Genomic DNA, 21684 nt, shown 5'->3' with positions numbered 1-21684 from the left:
ATTCTTTAACACTCTAGCTACTAGTGTTAAAGAATTCACTGCCTATATCATCCTCTATAATATCAATGAAGACTCGAAAAAACCAATTCAGAAATTCAGAGTTGTTACTGCTGAAACGTGCACAAAACAAACCCAAAACCAAAACACAGGAAGGGGTGGAAAGTTTATTTGGGCCACTGCAAAAGATTTCAATTTCTTGCAGCACGGCAGAAGAGTCAACATCATAACAAAGAAGCTCTTGCTAATTCCAAAACAATGCTCCTTTTCTCTGCATCCACACATAGTCAGCTCTAAACTATCCCTTATTGGCAGCTTACCTGCTTGCTGTTCAGTTGCACCACAAAGACAATGAGCTTGGACCCAGGAGGGCTTATTAGCTCATGCCCAGCACTAGAAAACACAGTACACAGCTTCCAGGACAAAATTTGCCAGATTTGAACTGGCTCCTGCAAGGCTACTTGGAGGTGTCTCTATAGAGACCTCCACAGCTAGGGTGGGTGTGTGAGTTTGCTGAAACACTGCACAGAGCCAACCTGGATGTAATGCCACAGCCCAGCTCATACGCCCACAGTAGTGTGAGATGGTCTGCGGACAGATCCAGTTGGCTCTGCCTAAGACAGTTCAGGGCTGACAGTCTCCCAGAGACGTTAAGCCTTGTTAATCCCAATCTAATTCCATGCACCATACTCCCTAAAAAATCCTACGGTATCCCTTTACTTGCATTTTTCCCATCTTCTGTTATATATCATAGCCCTCTACTTCCCACACTGTGTTCTCCCTAACTCCTCGAAAGCGCCCCAAGGACTTCACTGAGCCTGACAACACTTAATTACATTCTGAAGAACACCCCCAGCTCAAAATATTTCAATTGTCATCCTTAGATGCACTCCTCTACTCGCATTGCCTAAATAAGATGATGAAGGAGTTAAAGGAGCATCATTACAGGAAGAAGGGGAGGAAAGCTTTTGTTTTCTTTCCAAGCAATCAATCTCCGTGGACTGGGCTTCCTCTCAAATTTCTGTCTTTGTTCCAGCAATTCCCAGGGCAGAAGTTTCAGAAATAAAAACAGAAAGGTTGTGTTGATGCAGGGCAGCCTCCTTAGTTACAGGCATCTTCAAGGGACTGACAAGACTTTACAAGCCTACGTCCCCAATACAAGCTGCAGTGCTTAGGCGGGGGGAGAAGAGGTTGAGAAAGGGATATTGTGTTATATACAGCCAGACCAACCCTAGCAAACTTTTGGATGATGAGTTTGAGTTGCTCGTCACTGGCTGTTGTTACTGGAGGGAGGAAGAATTCAACTAGTCCAAACAATGCCTGGCCCAGGATTTCACAGGCTTGTGGCAATCAGAGGCAATGCATCTGCCAGCAACATGGCCATGCGAGCAAGGGGCAAGTGTGTTGACAGAGATAACAAGATCTCAGCTTTGCCTGGAGTCACTGCGACTGTTTTCAGGACTGTAGTCACTGTATGGTTTTGCCTCTGCAGGAAGGAAGGAGACAGAAACTGATGGGGGAGCGAAAGTTTTCCATTTCCATGAATTGCATCTGAGCTGTTCACTTGACTTCTGCTGTTTGAGTTCAGTGAAGCTGTAGCCCTACCACCTGCCATGCTCCTGGTCACAAATATGCAGGTTAGTTATGAATTTCTTGGGAATGGCTTCTTCTGGTATATAGTAGGATGCTGTAAGCCCTCCTTATTTACTGTGGTTGTAGCTTTCCCTCTTTTGGGCCAACTTTCCAACAACCTCCTTAAAAATCAAAACATTTTGTAAAGAGATCAGCAATTCCTGATAACTGCAGCAGTACTAACATGTTTAAGCAGAACATGCAAGTGAATTGAATACAGGTCAGAAACTATTCTTGCTGCTGTTTGTCTATAGGCAAGCTGTTTTCTCCTACTATCTTGAGTTTCCCAATCTACAGAATGAGATGGAACTGCTAATGACTTTGCAAAGTGCTTTGAGAGCTAGAAATGAAACTTCTGGGACTTTAGTATCATGCCATCTTTAAAAATTATTTTAAATTTCTTTATATGGAACAAGGAGATAAGCAATGAGCTTTAGAGAGCTTATTAACAAATAACTGCATATATTGTGCCTTTACCATAGATTCCAAATTCATACCATGGCAACAAGCATCTTCTGTTAGGTTTTTGGTATCCAGAACTGAAGAATAAGCAACTCAAACTTTAAAGTCAAGTCAATAATATTTATAAAACTATTGACATTTTTAAGATATTAGTTAACCAGTTGAAATTACCTAGCTCTTTTAGGCTTTAAGGAAAGTCTGTTATTGAAGACCTAGAAAATAATCCAGAACTTTTTATTTTCCTCCTGATACAAGCAAAGGACATTCAATTTGTCTTCTTCAGGGTTTGGAGGGGCAATAATGAAACTTAATGATAAAAACCCAAGGTGTTGCCCTCTTAGTAAATTTTGTTCTTGTTTCTCTACCTTTGACATACACTTAGTACTAAACTTATTAATGCCAGCAGACAGTGCTGTGGATGTCCATGCAATAACTCTGTCCTACAACCCACAATTATGGTTAAAATTCTGCAATCTGCATGTGAGGTGTTCTATCTTATGCTGTTTGAGATACGGACAGTGCAGAAAGAATTTGATATTTTTCCTGTATCAATGAATGTATCAGTATAGATGTGCTGATCAGCAAACAAGAGGGTCTTTGAGAAACAGGCAGGACATGATGCAGACTGGCATTTCCTACCTAGTGCACGTCTCCAGTATGACTTTGTATTCCCGATGGTCCTGATCTGAAGCTGGGTCATCATCATCCACCAGTGCCCTCTCTCTGTGCAAGGCTTCAGAGCGATTCTCATCTGGAGAGATAGACCGCAGGAGATTTGGAGCTTGAAGATGCTGCTCTGACTTTGGCTCTTTCAGGTTAACCAGGAGCTGGAAAGCTGGTTTGGCAATAGGATCAGGTACGTTGTAAGTGACATCAATCTGCAGCAGAAAGGGGGGAAAACCAAAACAAATTAGGGCAGTTTATTAGAACCCAACGTTTCACAGCATCTACAGATGTTCCCTAAAGACCAGCATAAACACCAGATCTCTTCAGAGAGAGGTAATGGTGGGCACAGAGGCAATAGAGGCTTTACAACACAGTTATATATAGGTAAAGCTGTACCAGAGCAGATTCACCCTAGTACAATCACATTTACTTCTATGAATTAAAGCAACACCACGTTATGCAACTACTTTGAGAGAAATTCAAAGCGTAATTCCTTCCTCATAGCAAACTGGGATTAAAAAAAGTAGCAAACAGACTGTGAGTTTAGAGACCATCTGCTCACAAACTTTCTCCAGCCCCGTAGCAACTTTACCTGCATCAGACAGCAGCCTTCACCTTTGGCACTCACAAACAGCCCCGTTGGAATACTGGGGATCTGAGGAGAATCCACAGTTAAGACACGAGACATGGCACTCAGAATGGAAACAAATATCAATTTTAGCTTTATTCTGTACAAAATATCTTTCCAGTTATAGAGGAGACTGCAGAATTGAAGTTAGCAGGGCTCACTCTTTTCAGCCACCTGCATTTAACAATGGTAGAACCAAGCAGCAGCATAAAATAAGCATCAGGCATTAGTTATGGTAAAAATGCATTTAACTTTGAGTGCTGTCTCCTTCACATCAGAACCCAGCCATAAAACCCCAGAAAGTCCCAAGATCTCAGTGTTTAACTTGTGCTTTTCCCACTACTGAACTTACCTGAGTTGTCATTCAGAACACAGCTCACATGGATCACTTTAAAAAATTGGCTACATAAACACAAAGCCACCTACCACTGCAGTCTGGAGGACTTTTTTATTCATCTTGTTAAGCTCAAATGTCTCCTGGTAATCTAGATTAGTAGAAGCCAAGGAAATAGTAAGGTTGACTCCTCCAACATAAGAAAGGATAGCATATTCAGCCAGAGCCTGCAGGGCTACACATGTGTCCTACGGATCAGAAGAGGTAGAGATCAGAATAGTGAGGAATACAGGAGCACATTAAACTTACAAACAAGCACCATGCTGTACAATCATCAGCTTCTGGTAGCAGAATCTTCCTTATTATTTCAGATAGCAAAAGAAACACTAGGTTTTGTTCACTTTTGCTGTCAAAGGCATCTGTAAAGACAAAGTCTAGGTTCCTTCCAAATTATCAGTCCGAGAAGAAAGCAGTAAAGAGCACCAGAAAGGTTTTCTTCTTACCAGGATACAGACAGTTTTTGTCTGGACTCTAGACAGAAACTCTGTGTTAACCATTCCTGAATCAATTGATTTCTACAATTGATTATGCATGCATTGAAGCTACCTTCTTTGGAGGCAGCCCACCTGAGTAGATGAGAATCCTCCAAGTGCGTTCCTTTGCTGTGAAAGCCATTTTACTACTGGGAGCGCAGAGGCCACATCTCCTAGGAGTGTGTACGTCAAAAGGGCATAAGATGTCATTTCCACTTCTGCAGAAACAACTGAAAAAGAGGGGTGAAAAAGTAAAAATCAAAATACCATCTAGAAGTGAGAATCTGGGCAGGTCTAGAGATAGTTCTATGAATATTCATTGACTGAAAAATAAAAAAAAAGTTAAGACCCTGTAGAAGTAAACACATGAAGAGAAAAGTGAAGTTAAAAGAAGTCTGCACCCAAGATGCATCACCTTCCAAAGACATCTCTGCTTCCAACATAAGCTCTTTCCTTCACACAATAGATAACCTCCTTTCTACTTGATTGTATCCCATAAGGAATTTCTCTCCCACTCCAGTTCTACTTTGCTGCTCCCAATACTGTATTCCTGTCCTAGAGATTTTCTTACAACATCCAGTTAGATCCCTCCTGAACATTGGTGCACCTACATTATATTAGAAGAATCAGTGGCTTTAAGTGACTTGAAAATTATAACATCATTCACTGTTGTTGTGGCTTTGATAGTTAAAGTCTAGGAAATCAGCTGAAATGCCAGTGACTGGCAATAAAAGCTGGGTATACAATCCCTACCTTAGGTCCATTTGAAAATACAAGCTAAACAGCTCTAAAATTACATGTATTTGACTTCTCTCAGATTTCCATTTCAAGTGATTCCTCCCTGATGGAATCCCATATGGCTTTCACTCTTCTGTATCACTCGCTGTCTTTATAAAACTGGACTTAAAAATAGTGAGATAGCGGGGGCTGAAAAGACAGTCCTGTCTTGATCACATCTAGCTCTGTCTCTCATTTGCTCTTAACCAGCACTTTCAGCATGTTACCTGCCTTTTATGAGCTCTCATTTCATCCAGACCCTGTCCTGACTGACTGCCATTTTCAGAATACCTTGTATGATATCAGGAATTCACTAGAATACACACAGTCAATGGCCTGCTGTTGCAGCCCATTCCCTTATCTCTGTCTTTGCAGTACAAGTACCTGACTGAGAGAGACCATCGTTAAATCCCATGAAGGTATCTTCATCAGTAACAAGAGTTCCCGTCAAGCTCCAGTGTGTAAAGCCATCTAGAAAAATAGGACAGTGGAATATGTAATGTTATTTTCAGCAGGACTGCAGCTAAGCCTCTGTATATGGGAAGAATCAAATTCTACTTTTGCATTGACTCAAAGAACAGATTCACGGCCTGAACTGCACTGTCCCTCCTTTTAGACAAGCATCCCCTGGGCAAGAGGCTCCCCCTTTGCAATTATAAAGACGGCTCAACATGACAAATTAGGTAATTCTTGGATTTTGGATCAAAATACACCATCAGGGAATATGACGTGTTACAAGGCAAACTCTGTCATATTGACAGGAAAGGCACTGCAGAGCCTCTGGTACACTTGCCTTCCTTCCTGCATGTGTGGAACTAAGGTACTCAGCCCTCTTTACAGAGAATCAGGAAAACTCTTCTTGCCTTACAAAGTCAAATGGTACTGTGAGGAAGACCTCATCTCACAGGCTCTATCCTCTCTAGTAACTCAAATATATCATTCAAGTTGCAAGGGCTATTTGCTTGTTCCTATAAGAGGATTGCCAGTTCAGGGACTTGCCAGATTGGACCCAGGAGCACAGTACCTTGTGTAATAGCCATGCTGTTCATTTTCCGCAGCGTCACAGCAGCAGAAGGACTGTGTAGCAGTGTCAGGGCATATGCAGTCAAGGCAGTAGTGTAGGGATCTTCTGCTGAATACAAGTTGGACTCTAAGAAGTGTTTTGCTTTGTCAACAGCTGTTCTTTCTTCCTATATTTAGGGGAAAGAGCCCAGACAGATTACCAGCCTCTGTATCTCAGAAATTAGAATAACTTTATTTCTCATTGCTTTATGTCCATTAAAAAAAAAAAAAAAACCAACACACAAAAAAAACCCAGCTAGGAAAGATGCATTTTGCTCTCTGCAGAATGACACTAACAGTTTCCTTTCCCTAAGAAAAGCCATGCATCACAAATTCAAAAAAAGGAGCAAATAGCATAGCAAGAATGATCTAGACTAACACTGAGAAACATTTATTCCTCCCTAAAGCTGAAGAAATTTCATGCCCCTGCAAGGCAGCAGATGAACAGAGCAGAAGCGAGCTCTCTACTGTATGTTTGATTGTGTTCCTGACACTCTGGAGCGTCTAGCAGACGCCAGAGGATAATAAAGGCCAAGGTTCCCAGGGGTCCCTGCAGCCAACAAACATGTTTTATTAACTCCCTCAATGACCTCACCATGTAGGAACGTGGCTCTGATAATTTATAGAAACAATTTAATTGGACTTGATGTAATTTGGTTTCCTTTGATTTCCCTGTGGCACTAACCTTCCCCTTCCTCATTTCCTAGCTAAGATCGTTAGTAACACTTGCAAATCTCCTCTAGGAAAACTATTAGATCCACATAAACTGCACTTCCAGCAAATAAAAATGCTAGGGCTGTCTTGACACACAGCAGCCCAGGGAGAACATCACATCACTTCTCAGAGGGGGGACACCGCTGACAGGGAGGCAGAAAGTTACTCTATGAGCATTGGAGGATTTTCTAATTTCTTTTTTTTTTTTTTTAATTTTTAATAAGGTTGAAGGCCTTCCGCTCCAACAAGAACTGGGGGTTAGGGGGTTTCTGCTTGCAGCAGCAGCATGGTCTCACTCTTCAAGCTCTACAGGGATGCCATCAGAAGTGCTGAGATTATCACAGAATTTCTGAATAGATACTGCTGTTTGCACTGGCTGTTTCAAAGTCTCCATAAACTCACTGGGTTGAAATGGACTGCCTGAATGGGCAATCCTTTTGTCTGAGTACAGATTACCAAGACATGCTGCAACATCCACTACACCTCCTGTTTTAATTTTCCAGTTCTACCTGTACAGACCTATTTGCCCACCACCACTCTTTCCCTTGGCTGTTGAAGAGCAAGTGAAGAACTGTATTCATGACTTGTTCAGCACATCTGCAAGTGGACATCTTCCCAGTCAGTTAGTGGGAACGTTTAATGTGATGTTACCTGACCACCTCCATTCTAGTGAAATGGCATGCAGGCAAAAATACAACAGAGCAGAGGAGCACTGTTTGTACCATGAGTTTTAAGAAAGAATCTTTAAAACGCCAGTGGTACTGGAAGCGATTCTTTTTTTCCCTCCTTCAAAAATTATCCAGCGTAATTGCATGTTCCTATGTAGCTTTTATTTTTTTCTGTAGTGTTCCTGTTCTGTCTCATTACAAAGAAGAGAAACATTTTTCTCCAGAGTCCTCAATCCAGCACATTACAGGAGCGCAGCTCTCCAAAGATACTGTAATCTAATAGCAGTAGCATTTTGGCCACTGTAGCAAAAGGCAGCCGCAAAAGTTTTCTGGATCCCCAAAGCCTATGCAGCCCTAGTTAATCTGCTGTTAGCACTAAGCTAGCTAGTTAAAGTTTTTTTGAGTATATATAGGCAAACTAACAGTATCTGCATAGGCTGCAATCACACCTTGAAATTGCAAGACAGAAAACATTTTTTGCAGCTATTTTTGGGAGAGGTTGGGGGATGGGGTTGCAGGGAAGAGTTTTGCTCTGGTAGAATAACCCTTGAGGTGGTGGCTGAAGGATGGGAGATCACCTTGAATAACTTCAAGATTCCTTAACTTTAGAATAATCTCAAGGCTTTCCAACAGCCTCTGTTACCTGGATGCTATCATTCTAGTGAGCACAGAACTTTGAAAGTGAACAGCAGTAAAATTAAGTTTAAAAAAAAAATGGAGAGAATTTTTAGAATATGTAGAACACGAGAGCTATTTTAGCTAAATTTTTGTTACCTCAGAAGTTACACCTGTTTCCAGAAGAGATGCAACCACATAAGCTGTCAGGGAGATCTTACCATGGATTCCACCCTGGAGGACAACAAACGCAAACCACTGGATGAAAACTAGAGAAAAGGACGCTGGATAAAAAGACTCTTGAAGCAAGACAAAGAATGTGTTTTAACTGTAAGAGAAGCTGTGGCATCACAGAACTTTTCCTTTGCACATAAGGAATACAAAATTTAGGAACCTGACCCAACATTGTAGCTTCCTTCCCTAGCAATAGCCTGAGAACAGACTCAATGCACATAACTTCATACTCCAAGACATGACTCTGAAGTGTTTTGCAAGACTTGACATCTTGCTTTCCATTCTAACAGGACAGCACGCAGATACATTGATAGATGACTTTTTACCAAAATTCTCCTGGTTCTTCCTACACTATTCTAGCCTTTCAAATGCAATACTCATATTAGGCATAAGAAACTGCATCACTTCATGCTTCGATAATAACTTTAAAAATGCACCTATTGCATGATTTTGAGTCTGTATAGTTTTTACCTGAATGTCCTTATTTAGTATCCTGCCCATAGCAGGAAAAGAACCATCTTCTTTCTGATGCTGGATGATCCAGTCTTTGGCAGCTGTTAGTTCTTTCGGGTCAATGAAAATAAACCCACGAGACTGTGCAAAGGACTTGAGGACAAAAGCTGTTAGCCTGTAAATATGAATTTATCATCTTTACTGAGAAAACAAATTCAGAATAATGTATCAGTACGGGGAAAACAACTTTCCTAGAAAGCAGAAATTTTAAAAACCTTGTTGGGGAAACACTAAATATTGTTAAAAAAAATTAATAGTACATAAAAGCACCTGAACACTGTCCAAACTTCTGGATAAGAGCAGGATTAAAGGTCAACAGATTAAATTGAAAAGTATAACTGGAAGATATAGTTGTCTTAGTTATGACACACTCTGAAGTTCAGTTCCCTTTTATAGGTGCTCATCTACTACACACATTATTAAAGCTTTTGAGTTAAGAATCAATATCCTTATAAATATGGAATTATTTGTAAAGAAAAGAGAGGACTAAATTTTCCAATTTTGCTACTGTTAACTTAAAAAAAAAAAAAGATATCCAGACCCATTGCTAAAGTCTGAGGCTGTGTTAGACTTTATACAGAATTAAGACTTAAGAAAGCAAGAGAAGTGTTTTTGGAATTCTAAACCTCTTACATGCAACAAGTGTGAACTCTGGCCAGCTTTGGGAGATTGAATCATTCATTTTACAAGCCTCTGAGGAATGGGAGGGTAGAAAGCATGCTGCCTGGCAGGGGATTTTTCAAGTGTTAAGTAATTCTGTGTCACCATATTTTACATCTAGGGACTGGGAGATGCCAGATCTGAGATAAAAGTTTACTATCTTAGAAACAGTGAGGCAGCAGCATCATAGAAGTGGTACTTCCCCTCAGATGAGTTCATGAAGAAAATCAGCTTAAAGCAAAATACAGAGCAGATGGAGAAGCACAAGCAAATGGATGAAGACAATCTACTACATCCGAGATATTATAGTCAACTAACATGCTAATGTGATGTAACGTACAACTGTAAAGACCATGGTTTCCTAAGGGGGACGTTACTGAGATGAGCTGATTTCTCAGTTTCATAATTTCTGGCTCTCATATTGTTTGACTCTGTAAGGTCTGGCACTTCAATTCTCAGGGCATAAATCCATACCATTTCATCCGTGAGGGGATATAAAGCACTTGGGAGAAAGACTCCTTTGGGGTTTTTGTGGTTGGTTTTGGTGTTGGGTTTTTTTTTTCCCTACCCTGTTAGACGCCTCTGCCACTCCTAGAGACAGCAAGTTGTTCAGTACATGCTTCAGGCAAAGCTCCATTCCCTAGAGCAATTAGGTGCTTAAATGCCCCATACATTGCTACTCCAATTCCAGTAGACAAAATATGATCCTTAACTACAGCTTCTGTGCCTAAAGCCTGGATATATTAGTAGATATGACTACCTTAACTGCCCCTGAGTCTTGAAATATCTATAATACGCATGCTAGTATAGTATGAACACTCAGCAGCATTGAAACGATAAGTCTATAGTCATTGAGTATTATTTCTATTCTCCACTGTGTGCGATACCATGATGGAAGCTAGAAAATTACTCTTCTTTCCTTGCCAATTGTGTATTTTTCCCATTTAGCAAACACTGAATTTTCTATCTCTGTTTTAAATAGCAACTCACCACATACTCCCCGAGGAATCCCTCTCGCCAAAAGCACTGTATGAACCATCTTGTCTCTTGTAGGTCAGCTGGCGCTGGTAGCCTGGAAGTCACAAAAGAACTGGGGGAGTCCAAAATCCTCACACAGAGAAAAACAAGTATGTAAAGTGAATGAAGACTCAGACCATCTGGCACTAGTGTAAGGGATTCTGCTGCCCAAAGCAATCTCTTATTTTGCTGTGAGTGATAGAGCCAGCTCTGTGCACGTATGCTGTAGCTTATTCAGAAAACCATTCAGGCTAACATCTGTAAGACTACAACTCCTGCATTTTGGCCACTAGAAATGTTAAAAGTTTTATACCTCTCTGAAAAGATGCAGTATTGAAAGATTTTTACTTAAGCATACAGCCATTCTCCTTCCATTTTACTGAAAGTACCACGCAGATGAAATTTTTTTCCTATAACGATACAACTGGATTCAGACCTTTCTCCAAAGCTGTTCTTTGGGACAACTTAGTGTAACATGACAAAAATAGCTGTGATCTTAACATATATGAACACTTCCTAGCTACTAGGGCTGTCTTATAAGGCTTGTTTTAGACAACAATTATCAACAAGTTGAATGCTGAAGATAAGACCTCTCTACCAGAATGTCTTTTGAGATTGAAAAAAAAAGATGGTCAAACTGCTCTTCCTATTAGGAAAAGAATTCGCTTCTCAAACCTGTTTGTCTTACAACCATGAACTGCTCATCCTAATAAAGCACTCTAAGCCTCTATATTGAGGAATACAGAATACACACTTTGATAAAGCTCTTAAATGCCCACTGGGATCAAACCCTTCAGAATGGGTATTTGATATGGAGACACATCAAAACTGCAAGAAGACTGTGTCAAAGACATTTAGTGCCTGCTTAATTCTCTGATACATTAATAGATGTTTTATATTTAATATATTGCATGATATTTTTATGGGAATGGATTACTTTTTCATTTCTGGAGGCGAGCTTTGTTTGTTGACCTCTCCAGATATAGGCAGCTCCACAATCCCCGAGTAAGGGCTGCCTGTGACTCCTACACTTTTTCCTGTTGCTCCATAGCCTTCCAATGCTCATAGGGAATGCAGATAGAATGGTTTGAAAAATGGGAGGTGCAAAGCCCTAGAGATTAATGATGCTCTTGTTGCAAAAACAAACGTCTCTGGGAATTGTGGGATATATACGTGGCAGAAAGCATAAGTAACAGTAATAAGTAATAAGTATTATTTTTTTTTCTTCCTCCAAACAATAGGTGTTATGTTAAATGAGATTGCTTTTCTTCTACATAGGCCTCAGATACAATTTACTACTGAGCACTTCCTTCTCAAACGGTTCCTAAGTATTCATTTCCAGTGTGTTAGATGGACAAATTAAGTACTCGTAGTTTTATATCAGTCTTATAATATTGTCTGTTCTTTTATTTGAATGTTCATTTTGAGTTGACTTATGCTTCATTGCTCTTACATTTATTCTTCTTTGCTTGCTAGGTTGATAGTGGCACAGACTTTATGTCTTGCTTGCTCTTCTGAAATCTTCTTTTTTCTAAACACTCCTCTAGATGCTTGGACTCACTGGAGAGGTTCACCTTTCCAGTTTTCACCTGTTCACCTGCTTTGGTAGAACTGCATTGCGGGAAAGTAGAAAAATTACTGGCTAGTTTAGCTCAGGCCACTTCTAAAGATTAGGGAATATATGGGAATTGCTGGGTATCAGCACTTTCTATGATGGATGACTAAGTGATGAAAAAGTTTTCTGGCTTAGTAAGTTACAAAAGCCTTCTAGAGTGAGCAAACAGACTTTCCCATCTAAACCTTATACTTGGCAGGGCTCCAATAAACACAGAAAAGTTTAAAAGTCTTGAGGATTTCTTCTGTAAGGGTTAATTAGCAGGCAGAGTTTGGAGCCAAAAACCTGGTTTGCAGATTCATAAAAAGAAACAAAAGCAAATGATATTGCAAAGGAAACACTGACCCAAACGATTAAAAAACTCTCTTTGTCTTATTGCTATCAGCAAGCACAAAAAATTACAAGTGAAATGATTGTAGCCAGGCAAAGGAAGCAGCACTGGGCTTTTGCTGCTGAATACAAGAAATATATTACATATTACATTTTATATTTATATTTTCAGAGGAGAACCACCTAATCTTGTCACCTCTGATTTCATGACATGACTATTGTCTGACTCATACACAAGACAGCTTTGTCCCTTTGGGTCATTCTTGTTTTTAATGATCTCTGAATTCTTACTTGTCCCGAGAATTGTATTTAGTTATAAAACTATTTTGCACGTGGCTCTTCCCAAACAAATGCTGAGAAAAACAGCACATAAAAAGATAGATTGCGTTGAGCTGTTTAGTGAGATAGGATAGGACACTGAAAGGATAGATAAAAGCCTTCATTATATGGCCCTAAGTTAACTACTTTGGATACTAACTTTTGATTTTGGGTATACCATTACTAAGAAAATACTGTTAAAGAGAAAGATCAGAAGAGCCATGTAGTGACTAAAGGACTGGAAAGACAGTTTATGATAAGGCAAAACACCTAAACATACAGATTTTTACTAAATTTATTTTTCCTTCACTTTCTGAAATGTTTAAACATAGAAATAAGCTGCCTAAGAAAAAAAGAAGATAAAAAAATATAGATCAGTAAGCATCTAAACTACGAGTTCTTGAAGGGAAACAGGATACATATCAAGGGAAAACTTCTTGCCATCAAAATCTGTTAATCTGTGAGATTATCCTACAAGAAACGATGACTCCTCATCGCTTGGGATACTCTTGATTAGAAAGGACAATGTGACACTAGTAAAACTTTCTTCCAACTTACAAGCCTTTTCTCCTTCTATAAATTGTAAATGTAATGAGTTACCTTGAACAAGGTAATCAGTAGCTTCACTCTCCACCTCATGACTAAGTTGTTTGGTTTTCTGCAGATATTTCAGGACAAAAACATTAGGAGCAAAATGGATCATGTTCTGCTCCCCACATCCAAATGGTAATCGCAAAAGATTGTCCAAGTTGTTCAATGTAGGACCCATCACATCTCCTGTTTGAAAAAGAGGCAATATGTTCAGCATTAAGGAATTACGCTTTACTTCCTTTTGATGTCTTATGATTAAAACCCATCTGACTACACTAATTTCTACTAGCTACACATAGTCATCTTAAATAAACTGTATCATAAGATGGAAGTCCTTCAAATGTTAAGTCTTAGCCCTTCAAGCTCGTGCTGGAATAAAGAAATTTCACATTTCAGAGTTTGATTAGCCATAACTTCCCAATTTAGATTACTAGTTTAGAACAGCACAATTTGTGATCATAAAGATTATGAAATTAATACCATGAATTCTAACAGACAGTGCCTCTGCAAAGCCCTCAGATAGTATCAACTTTAAGTCACTGTCAACTCAAACAGGGTTCAAACAAGTGACGAAATAAAAAAAATTATCTGTCCCAGAATTAAGCAGTATATACCTTTGTAACTGCCTATAACCACTTTATCTGGTGTGTATTACTCAAATACTGGTCACAAGTAAGTAACAGCTGCAGTATCTCTTCATATTTGATAACTGGTGCCTAGTGATACCTCCTCATAATTGATACCTATTATTGAAGCCGTAGCTCTTTCTGATCCTGGAATTATGTTGTGGGGAACTCCAAGAGTAAATGCTTCATTGTGATTTTCATCAGTCTCTTCTTTTCTCCAAATTTTAAACTCTCCCATTGACCCCCAGCCTGTGGAAAAGCCAATGTACTTCACCTCAAGCTGTTTGGGGACTGTCCACTCCACAATAATAGACTCATTTAGCACCCGAGTACCATGGCCAACCTGAAAGGAACAAAAAATCATGCAGTTCCAAGAACCCACATATATGAAGTCAGTCTGCCATGTGTCCTTGGATCTAGTAACTTATGTGTGCATCAGAGAACATTGTAGAAGGACCAGTACATTTCTTTTTCCCACCCACAAAACAATCCAAGGAAGCTTAATAAGAATTCCACAGGCTTGACATCCAAGGCTTTCATCACACTTAGCACTAAAAACATCAAAGACTGAGGTCCTGAGAACATAATGTGGCAAGCAGATATGTTCTGATTAAAACAGCCTGCTCAAGACCTAATATGGAAAAAGCAACAGGAACAAAGCTTTCACCTTCTACAACAAGCCTAATGAAAATCTGCCATATGTGTGCTCAAACTCTATTTAAGAGAGCAAGAGACTTCCAGACCGTTACATAGATAAACTCACTACCTGGATAATTCCATTTTTCCAGCTGATCCAGAAGCTGCGGAATTCATCCCAGGAGAGGATACCACCTGTGTCTCTGCTGGCCACTGGCTCACCCATTTTGCTTATGGAAATCCACGTTTTAGTATTTTGATGTCCACCAATAACAATCTCAGTCATCTCTGCCATGTCATGTGGACCAGAGGACAAGGCCAGGTGAGCATCATTGTGTGCTTTCACAGCAATGTCAAAGTGCGTCATCTGGGCAGGTTTCTGCATGTATTGGTACTCATATTTGTTAGGTGTAGAAATGTGTATTTTCTCTAGTCAGAAAAATAATGGAATATTGTAAGAATTAGAGCTTAGCTCACATACTTCAAAAATAACCCATAGCTAACTACTAAAATTTAAACAAACAGACCTTTCCTAAGTACATGTTTTTTCCAGCTTCTCTTAAACAAACTATAAAAGTATATGTGGATTTTTCTTCCCATTTCCTATTTATATCTCCTTCCAATATAGGAGATCCTTCAATTCAAACTGCTTAGCTGGATTTCTTATGAAATCTGTAAGTGATTTTTCAGTTCTGATGTAGTGGTCAAAAGCATCTCTGTTTAGCTACTGGAGCCAACTTTGAGCTATCCAAATCTCAGGCAGGATGGACATACTGATTCCAGAACTGAATTTTAAAACATCAACTGAAAATACAGTACAGTCACAGTTACTGTCCACAGTGCTGAATACTTAAACTGTTTCATAAAGTAAAGGAATTTAATTGCCATTTCCAGAAATCACTTGGGCAGTTAAAGCAAATTCATAATTAGCCAGCCAGGTAAGAAAGACTCTTTATTCAAAAGTTCCTCCTACACACCATAACTCATCAATCATAGAGAAATGGAAACAAAGATATTTTTTTTTTATTTTTTTTTTCCATGAGATGAAGCCACATGTTTCTACTATAACTAAATCAAACAAACTTAATATCTCATTCAAATCATAAACTTACCATTTGGGCAGAAGAACACACTATAGGTGTATTCTCTGGACAGTCCCTCTGGCTATATAAAGACAGAAATTCATACATAAAAATACAGTGCTTGGAGTAGCAGTAGTAGCAGTAACAGCTATTCAATTTTACTTACAAAATACAGAAATAATATTCTGCTGCTTACAGTGTTTTATATCCTTTATTGAAAAGTTATTACACTATATTCTGTTAGCTAGAGGTATGCTAACCACTACTAGCAAATCTCACATCACAGCATATTTCTTAGATTAACAGAACAAGCTTATCTAATAAAATTTCTATCCCTTTTTCTTCTGAACAGTACTGAAGATTCACCAGCACAAACTCAGAATCAAATGGGCTCTTTCTGTACACATACCACTAAAATTATTTCCAATCATGTAAACATACCATAAATCAACCTGAAGTTTCTTATAAACCTATTCACATTTGATTAACTACCTAAAAGCTTTCATGATTTGCCCAAGCATTTATAATTTTTATATTATTACTAATTCATATTTTCTTACCTCAATAATAACACTACTGCGAACATAATCCACTCCCACTGGGGTCCTTTTGTCCATATAATTGTCCTCTGAGTGCTTGCCATTCTTTAAGGTCTGCATCTCATCCTGACAGCAATTAGTTCCACCATAAGCAAAAGCTTTTGCTAAGAAACAGAATGGAAAAGAAGCAGAGATTTTGAGATAGGAAGATCTTCAGGAGTTCAAGTGAAGATCTAAACTAGTTAGATACAGTTGATTAACAATACCTCAAGTGTTTTGTAATTACAGCTCGCTCATATTACCTTCATTCTGTATTGAACAGTCACATCTAAAACTAGACAATATTTGAACAGTCATGGGGCAAAAAAACTCTTTCCTAGTTTCCAGTGTTGCACAATTACTGTGATTATTTGCTTGAGAGTTGTACAGAATTTGTTCTTATTCTCTTATTTAAAAATTTCCACTGATCTCTTCGGGGAGATATAACAGGTCCAAACCTTATGACCACATATCACACAACAGGAAAACTGACAACCAGGGAATCTCCTGAAGTTTGTTCATACAGCCTCTTCAGTGCATTATAGCTATAGAATCTGTTTCTCAGAAACAAATGAGGTTGAAAAGCTAAGTTGGCAGCAAGTGGAATGAATGATTCCACTTTGGGGTACTAGGGAAATAAGAATTTTCTTCTGAAAAAGGAATAAAAAGAAACACTTGTAAAACTCCCTCAAGCAGCAAGCTATTTTTATTTCTATACTACCAGTGATGTTGCTCAGTCCAAGCTCATTGAAGGACAAAACGATAGAGGTGGGTTTAGCTTCCCCAGGGGCAACGCACTTCTTTCTTGTCAGATGGTGTTTCCCAGGATGCCCAACAAACTTTATGCCTTTTGGAACAGAAATCTTCACATGGACCTGTGAAAATTTTTGAATGCCATTTATTGCAAATTTCAGCTGCAAAACCAACTGACATATGTGCAAAATCTGAGAAGCACAAAATGCTTAATAAAATCATACTACGCACAGATTATTCACTCTTCAAACCTTCTAGTAATATATTTGACTGACAGCATTACTTTCAGCTCAGCAATTCTCCAGGTAGTTCAGAACGATACTACTGGAGCTAGACAGATAATGAGTTTGAGAAGAAAATATCCAGGGAGACAGGAATTCTTGGAAAAAAAAAAAAACAAAAAACAAAACCCAAACCACAAAAAACCACCACCACATTCTTTCAAAACAAACTACTTTCAGCAGCTTTCTGATTATGACAGAACTTCCTCTCTGTGTTTCAGCATAAGCTTCCTAATTGTCTTCCCTACATTTTTCAATATTTGTATTTCTGAAGTGTTCCAAGACACTTCAGACTACTACAGTTGTTTCAAGCTAAAAGTAAGTAAAGCAATGACTTTTTTTCATATTGAAACACAATATTTTTATCTTGTTCAAAGCATTTATGCTGAGCTTATCACTACATTATCCCTATACCTTATCTACTGTAAGTTGTAGATCACTTAGGAAATTCTGATGATAAAACGGAATTTAGTAACAGGAATAAAGAGGGCCGTTACCTCTACACAGACAGCTAAATAATTGTAGACAGTCAGTGGGATTTTGGTCTGTTCTCCCCGGATGACATGGTATGGCAAGGTGAAATCAATGAAGAAAGGTTTAAATGTCTTCAGTTCTGTTTGACTGGCAATGCCCAAACCCTTCTCTTCAGACAGACCCACAGCTTCGGTTATCCAGGTAGTGATGGAGTCTGGCACTTCTACGCGCAGCTGTGCTTCTCCCGTTATATTACTACCAAAGAGAAGAGGGAATAACTCCAGTTGATCAGATTAATGAAATGCTTTTGAATGACGCTAAAGCACACAGACCCAAACATTTTGGGGAATTCCCTCCAGATCCAAACTTACAAGATAGCATCAGTGTCTGCTTTGAACAACAGCTTATAAAAGGTTCAATGATTTCTATCAGGTTTTTTGAGACCTATGCACATTTACAAGGGGCAGAACTGCAAGTAGTTGCTTCTGCAAAATACAGTCTAACATACAAATACTTACTGGATTAAAAGCTTTATAGAGTCACTTTTCTTAGAGGCAAATGTCTGCACTAAGTCCAAAAAAAAAATAAAAAGAAGAAAAGAAAAGAAAGAATCCTAGACTGCAGTCCTGGATAAATAATTTAACAGCTAGTGAAATAAAAGTAATTTTTGTTGGAACCCATTGTCCTTGTATACATTGCCACATTGCAGACTCTGCTTGAACATAAGGGCAAATGAGAAATTTTCCAGACACCGAGTTCAGCAACTGCTTGTCCAGGGGAGAGTATTTTGATTCAGAAACATTTTCTTTGGTTGGTTTTTGGAATGCCTGACTCAGAAATATTTCCAAAAACATCATTTTCTTCCAACGAGGATTGAAACTAATTATTAAAAATCAAATTTATATTCTGAGTATTTAGCTTTACTGCACATACCACAACAGGATATCATAAAGCTGGTATCCTCTTCCATGCTTTATAATAATAGAAATTCAATTTTGTTCTGCAGACTTTGCTATTTCCCTCCTGCAAAGAAGCTTTGGCCTTGCCTGGAACAGAAAACATTTCCTCTAAAGCAAGAACAAAAGCTATTTCATGGCTCAACTGGCAGGATGATTGGTGCAGTTATGAGTACACCCTAAGGTTGTTTTCTCTCAAGTTCTTATTTATTCCCCAGAGCTTGATACACATGCTGCTAGCTCTGTAATCTTTTGAGAGCAACGTGCATCTTAGTTGGCATGGAAAACGAGAAAGCAAGATCTTCAGAATAAGCTCTGTGAGTCTACAGCATAACACACTGTCTTTCAACACTGCAATACCGCCTGATTCACATCCAGGACAAATGGAAGAATTGGGCTTTCACCGCTTTTCAGCTGAAGGTTATTCACACTTTCGGCACCAACGAAGTATCATTACTTTCATCGTCTAAATCAACTGTTTGTAATTTTCAATGAGCCTAAACTATGGTAACTGTCGGTAACCAGGCAGCATATCATGTACTGGTCTGTGTATTTATATCACAGTAGGAAAAGGATTAAAGCAAATAGTTTGATAAAAAGCTAGAGATCACTATGCCTTTGAATAGGCATGCTAGGTTCAGTCAGTCTCCAAGCTCTCCGGCCAATGAATGTGGTTCCCCAGCTCAAACTACAGAGTGGTGAGCCTGGGAAATGCACTTGACTTGACAGCACCAAGTTATTTTAACTTCTTTTAAGCACACTAGTTTCTTAATATTTAGGTCTTCATCCTAACTGGAGTTAGGTAGCTGGTACCTGCAATAAACTTCAGCCCTGAAGAGTAAGCAGAAGGGTGTCCTAGCTCCAGAACTGGCAGTATTCCAGTCTGTTTAACCGGACAATTTGTTGCAGCTGATGTTCTTTCCACTGGGATTTCAGCCCATAACCAGCATTAACATTATTTTCACACATGAGGGCACTTACTCTTCTGGGCGGGGGTCCAAAGTACACACACATTTCCAGCCATTAGACCCTCCAGCCAGGCTTTAGGAATTTTTAGAATTGGTTTGGGAAGTTGACATTAGGCTTTTGTTTCTTTTTTGAGGATTGTATATTATAATTATAAACGGTAGAAGAAAAAAAATAAAATTCTTCCTGTTCAAGAGAGTGGAAATCAAGGAATGCTCAACTTAGTTGTTTCTAATGAAATGAAGTGGAGAAAATGCAATCTGCAACTTTTTATTCCACACTCTCCCACTTATAATTAACTGCCCCAGCTTGCTGAGGCCCAAACGGGCACTTCTGGAATTCTTTGTGTATTTCTACAAAGCATATTTCATGCTCAATTGAACAGATTTGAATACACTTGCTGCAAGTTCCTGTCAAATTTAATTTATAATCATTTATTGAGAATGAAGTTTACTAGCAAACCTGGAGAAGCCTTTTAATAATTGCTTCAAATTATCCTAGATGTGCTGTTTCTGGGAAAGATTAGTTATCTGTTTATTCATTTTTTTTAGTTCCAGTTGTACCAGGTGGAAACCATGATTTATTGGGCAGTAAATTAAGGTTTGGGGGAGATGCTCTTGCGTCAGATGAAAGAGAAAGAAGAGGTCTGTGCAATTTAAAAAGCAATCAATACAGAATACTCACCAGTGCATGGTTAGGCTATACCAGCATTTACAGAAGCAGCTATTGTGCCTCCATCTCCTCACACATATTACCCTGGAATCATTTTCCCACTAAAGCATATGCAGGAATTGGTGCTAGAATAGGGGTGGAAATGAAGAAAAGCACTAGCACTCGCTGAAGCTGACATTTCTGGATTACCCTAGGGTCCAAACACAAATCCAGACCCAACTCATCTCCCACTGTAAATGGAAACTGGCATTTCTGAGGGGCTGATCTTGCCTCTTGACTGTGAACTCTAGCAAGATTTCCCATTCCCCTTTGTTCTTTTAAGTGGTACATAGAATTGTGGTTCATATGAAGATTTTAGCACAGAGCTAGAAGTGCATCATCACTTTATATCTTACAGTCTCTTTTTATTGCAATAGCAGTCTGGCTTGCATTTATTGTGGGGCAAGCTTATGCAACAAGTAGTTCCTCACAGTAGCTGCAAACCTATATCCTCACTTGCTCTTCAATAACTTGTCGATATACCCTTTCCAGAAGTGAGCAAAACCTAGAAGTGTGTTGAACCAAACCATTGCTCCTTTTCTTCCCTGAAGATACTCCTCTGTTTGTGACACCACAGTGAACTACACATGGGTTGCAAGGTAGTCACAACTGACACACTTCAAGCTGAAGTAAGTGAATACACTTCAAGACCAGATGAAACGTTACAAAGAAAGATTATTGATTAAAGCAGTAATGAAGAAAAGCAACAACAACAAAAAACATCAGAGAATGTCAATGTAACTCCAGTAGGTTTTAAAGACCTTTGTTTTCTGTAGTTGAAGAGGCTACAACCCTCTGGATATAATTAAGGGAATTCCCTGTCAATACCTGACATTGAGGCAATGCCAAATCCACGTTTCAGGAAAGAAGGTTCTTTTTCTCTTCTCTGCTCTGCTGGAACAAGAAACAAGTCCTTGGCAATGACTTCTTTTAATAAAACGTTTTTAACAATAACTGATAAATCAGTGTTATCACCTGAATGCAGCTCACATGACCAACCGAAACTCTAGCTAGTATAGAATCATTAAAAAATGAATGAGTGTATCATCCATAACACAAAATACACAGTCTTTCCAAATGATTCCATCGTGCACACACACATCAAACAGTCTGGAGACATGAATAAGAGTCTAAAAAAAATAGTATAAATAAGATAATCTTAAAAACTGGCGTAAATAATAGAATGTTAAAAAAAATAAAGGTTTTATTATCCAAATTCTTTCACCAAACAAAATCAAAGAGACCATATAGAGCA

General features: G+C 38.9%; 1 protein-coding gene across 5 annotated transcripts in view; it reads right to left on the bottom strand.

Moving 5' to 3' along the window:
- CPAMD8 (C3 and PZP like alpha-2-macroglobulin domain containing 8) overlaps positions 1–21684 on the bottom strand; it is a 67745-nt gene that overhangs the window by 17751 nt on the left and 28310 nt on the right. For all 5 annotated transcript variants that reach the window (XR_012651935.1, XM_075037965.1, XM_075037961.1 and 2 more), the window contains 17 exons: positions 21258–21320; positions 17820–18051; positions 17010–17163; positions 16271–16413; positions 15741–15792; positions 14759–15057; positions 14110–14335; positions 13376–13552; positions 10486–10567; positions 8794–8950; positions 8248–8322; positions 6054–6219; positions 5414–5500; positions 4346–4482; positions 3812–3967; positions 3350–3412; positions 2731–2969 (listed from right to left, as the gene is read on the bottom strand). Coding sequence is in view for 4 of the 5 variants with exons in the window: in XM_075037965.1 (XP_074894066.1) it covers positions 2731–2969; positions 3350–3412; positions 3812–3967; positions 4346–4482; positions 5414–5500; positions 6054–6219; positions 8248–8322; positions 8794–8950; positions 10486–10567; positions 13376–13552; positions 14110–14335; positions 14759–15057; positions 15741–15792; positions 16271–16413; positions 17010–17163; positions 17820–18051; positions 21258–21320 (2508 nt within the window). In the remaining variant the exon portion in view is untranslated. The remainder of the gene's footprint in view (positions 1–2730; positions 2970–3349; positions 3413–3811; positions 3968–4345; positions 4483–5413; positions 5501–6053; positions 6220–8247; positions 8323–8793; positions 8951–10485; positions 10568–13375; positions 13553–14109; positions 14336–14758; positions 15058–15740; positions 15793–16270; positions 16414–17009; positions 17164–17819; positions 18052–21257; positions 21321–21684) is intronic.

This window comes from Buteo buteo, chromosome 10, assembly GCF_964188355.1.
Source record: "Buteo buteo chromosome 10, bButBut1.hap1.1, whole genome shotgun sequence".
NCBI lineage: Eukaryota > Metazoa > Chordata > Aves > Accipitriformes > Accipitridae > Buteo > Buteo buteo.
The sequence above is the reverse complement of the archived record's forward strand: the minus strand, read 5'-3'. Positions and strand labels throughout refer to the sequence as shown.